This window comes from Vairimorpha ceranae (assembly GCF_000988165.1).
Source record: "Vairimorpha ceranae strain PA08 1199 chromosome Unknown NODE_209, whole genome shotgun sequence".
NCBI lineage: Eukaryota > Fungi > Microsporidia > Nosematidae > Vairimorpha > Vairimorpha ceranae.
In genome coordinates, this window is record NW_020169504.1 from 1 (window position 1) to 3,824 (window position 3,824).

General features: G+C 30.8%; 3 protein-coding genes across 3 annotated transcripts; 1 reads left to right on the top strand and 2 right to left on the bottom strand.

Moving 5' to 3' along the window:
- Nucleotide 1: 1 nt before the first annotated feature.
- AAJ76_209000229 (hypothetical protein) lies at nt 2–229 on the bottom strand (the record flags this gene model as incomplete). Its single annotated transcript, XM_024474555.1, has 1 exon — nt 2–229. One exon carries the CDS (start codon nt 227–229, stop codon nt 2–4), a length of 228 nt encoding a protein of 75 aa, XP_024329578.1.
- A 928-nt stretch (nt 230–1,157) lies between these two features.
- Nucleotides 1,158–1,283, bottom strand: AAJ76_2090001283 (hypothetical protein; the record flags this gene model as incomplete). Its single annotated transcript, XM_024474554.1, has 1 exon — nt 1,158–1,283. The coding sequence occupies one exon, from the start codon at nt 1,281–1,283 to the stop codon at nt 1,158–1,160; it is 126 nt and encodes a 41-aa protein (XP_024329579.1).
- A 1,701-nt stretch (nt 1,284–2,984) lies between these two features.
- Nucleotides 2,985–3,260, top strand: AAJ76_2090002985 (hypothetical protein; the record flags this gene model as incomplete). Its single annotated transcript, XM_024474556.1, has 1 exon — nt 2,985–3,260. One exon carries the CDS (start codon nt 2,985–2,987, stop codon nt 3,258–3,260), a length of 276 nt encoding a protein of 91 aa, XP_024329580.1.
- Nucleotides 3,261–3,824: the final 564 nt, after the last annotated feature.

Here is a 3,824-nt window from a genome sequence, read left to right on the forward strand (position 1 = left end):
GTCATTTAATCTCTAATGCCATGATATCGACCTGGGTCTTGTAGAACACTTTTTTGTGCAGTCCTTCTCTAACATTTAAGTAGAGTGTGTCATTTAGTACAAGAAGGTGTTCCGCCTTCTTACGGAACCTAAAGACTTGGTATCTATTCAAATCCGTCTCTAACGGCAGCTTTAAAAGGATGGCCATTGTTGCATCATATTCCTCCTTATCATTTATAACTGATACCATTAAGGGCTAAAAATAAAGAATTTAAAAAAATTCATTTTCTTTATTTTTAAATATATTGCAGAATTTAAAATATTTCTAACCCACCTTTATTCAACAAATCCCCACTTGTAAAATTATTTATGTAAAATTTTAATAAAATGTGCGTGACAAGTATCGCAGTTGGATTTATCTTGGTACATTTGAAAGAATCTGCAGGTTCGATTCCTGTATAAGAATATTTAAGTTTAAGTATAGGTTTTGGAATGGGGCGCCGTCTATAATATAATGTAAAAAACGTCGAAGTTCAAAATTTGTAACAAAAAATAAGATGTGCGGCTATGTCCCGGGTGCGAGCCGAACTCGCGACGTTTATTATAGCTTGAATTTTAACGCTTTCAATCTCAAAGCTTTTTCCGCCAATAACCCGATCAATTTTATCCTTTTGATCATTTTTTTTGTTATATTTTTCTTTTCCACCAACAATATTTGGTATCATGCATAGTGTTTCTACACTTTGGACACCACCGGTTACTATAAATATTTGCCTTTAAGGCTTTTCCTTTATTGAATTTCTTTTCATAATTCCATTGTTTTTAATACTTTTATTTTCATTTAACAATCCTTCATTACAGAGTGTTTTTTTCGAGTTTACGTAAATGTTTCTCTGTCCCTTCCAAATCATACATCAAATTGCATTCAATAAAATCCTCTCTCGTTCTTTTACCTAATCCATCAAAGAATGCTTGGACGAGATTACGATTAAACTCATCTTTAGTACAACCAACACCTAGGCTATACAGATTTGATTTTTCTAAAATAGTATATTTATACTTTTTAATGTTTTTAAAGTCATATTGTTTGATATTTTTCAATTGATTTTTAATAATTATTGCTTCATCACCGTATATTTCTTTGACTATTATGGATTAAATTTTTGACATTTCTTCCGTTAAATGTTTTTATCTATTTCAACATCTTTTATTAAATTTTTTAACGCTCTACTAATTTGATTCTTATTCCATTCATTTTCTTGTGCTATTTTTTCGAAATTAGAAAACCAAGTTACTACATTCATACTCCTGATATCCCCAATAACACACAAATCTCTTTAAACATCGGATTAGACCCCCCCCCCAATTTATTTCATATCAAATAGAATTATGTTATTATTTGTATTATCCCTATTATTCTCAACTTTAAGGGGACTTATTCTCTTAAAGCTTAAATGTCTTGCCCCGAAGGGTAACAACCAAATATGTAATACTTTTCAACAAAACTATTTATTATATAAAGATTTCTAAAGTTCGAAAGCTTTCTAATACTCTTCTTAGTTGCTTCACGCATCCTTTTAAAATTATTTTTCTTTAAATAGTAATATATAAAACATTGCTTCATTTCAAAACACTGTTTCAGACCATCAGTTTTGTTTTGGAAATCCCAAAACAATTATTTTTCATGTTTGTGGCATGACAGTAGTCATGTGCTGGTTGCATTATGACAATATTGCAAACAAACATTCTTATTTAATAAATTAAAATATATAAATGTGGAATAAGTTATTACCAAAATATCTTAATTTTGAATATTGTCCTGTACTGAAGGGGTTTTCCTAAACTTTAAATAATATTCAACTATGCTTTTTGATTGTTTTCGTGTTCCTCTACTATTTGTGGAATCACTCCATTTATTTCTAATTGCTTACTACTGATCTTTCCATAATTCATCTACCCTTCTTTTTATAGTTTTTATTTTCGATAAACTAAAAGAAAATTTATAAATTGTAAAAGGATCTAAAAATAAACCTTAACTGGGCTTCCTTAGAATTTAATATACGGACTTACCTCGGTGGTGAATATCCTGTATATATTGGCTTGTGATTTGTTGTGATACTCTATATCACAAATGAATATATAAAACATTATATTCTACTTGTTTGGTCTTTCAATCAAAATATTTTTTTATATTTTTTTACCCTTTATAAGGATAGGGATTAAAGATAAAATTTTTATTTGTATGAACGAGTTAAATTTTTATTTGTAATCAAATAATATTATATCAACATGTGGTATCCACAACATTTTTTGTTTAAATTATTATTCTCCTCTTTTCTTGCTATTTTTTTGAATTTTTTATAAATAAAAATTTTGAAAAGAAGGGTAATGAAAATTTATAAAAACAATGAAATCTCACCAAGTACGGTTACTCAAAGAAGAATCTGAAATACAATAAAAATATTCGTGCTTTAGCAGAACTTAGCTTTCGTTTTGGTTACCTGACACGGGACATGACACAACAACAGTGATTTGTGATAATTGTAGAGAATTATGTCCTCATATGGGGCTAATTACTGATTTATATGTGATACTGTATAGATGCCCGGGGGCGCAAAAGTCAAAAGCGACATTATTTGTTTCGCTCTCGGATCTTTCTAACAGATGTAGTGCACTTGATTTATCTCCTCATACTTGATGCAAGCCATTGTCAGGTCAATCATTTTTTGTTTTTATCCGACTCTACAATAGCAAGATATAAAGCTCTGCTTCTAGATGCATACAGAGTCTATATCCAACAGAGACCCGTTCTTTTAGACGGACTAGGTATTATTGTTGAAGTTTACGAGTGTGTTTTATCAAGACGCGGGGTTGTTCGTTGCCCCGAAGCCGCAGATGATGCTATTCTCGATACAGTTTGGATATTCGGCGGTATTTATAAAAAACCAGCGAAAACTTCTCTTGTAGAAATTGAAACTAGAACCGTTGACGACCCTACCGCAGATATGGGTGGAGTTGTCGTTAATAGAAACGTTCTATACACGGATGTACACTCGTTGTATCCGTTTACTGCTTTTGCGTTAGGAGTCGAGCAACCCTGGTTAAATAGTTCTGTGGGGTTTAGAGGGGACAATGGTACACATACAAATACAATAGAGGGGTTTTGGGTGCACATGAAAGGCTCAATGAGAAAAGAGCATGGGACAAACCACAACCATATTGATGATTGGCCAATACAAAATACTTTTAAAAGACGTTACGTAATAAATAAGAGCAATTAAGAGCTTGCCGAGTTATATACTAAAATTATAAAAATCCTTTTTGAAATAAATCATTTAATATATTTTTTTTTATTTTTTGTGCCCTAAAAAATTAAATTTAGGCAATTATCGAATGAAGGCCCCTTCTAAGAATGAAAGGTATATAGACCTAGTTTTAACTAAAGCTTTTACAAGGAAAAGATTTATTTAATTTTTTTTTTAAATACTTCTATAATTGATAGAAAGATTTTATCGGTTGCTGTAAGAATCAATACTTTATTGCGATTAAAGATTCCTTTATTGGCTACTGTCGATCAATTTTTGAGGGGCATGATACTAATAATAAACGGGTTGGGTTATCTTTCTTAAAAAATTGGAATGAAATAAAGAGTGGCTTTTCTGATATCCTCTTTTAGTACATTTATAAACTATTGTGTCTATTTTTCCTTTAAAAATAACAAGCTTGTCTGAATTTAAACAATGCTAGCTGTTGTACAGACAACTTCCAATAGAAATCAAAGAGCTAGAAGGGGGATGTGTATTGGTGACGTTCAAGCGAATGATTGATTTCGCTACTTTGATATC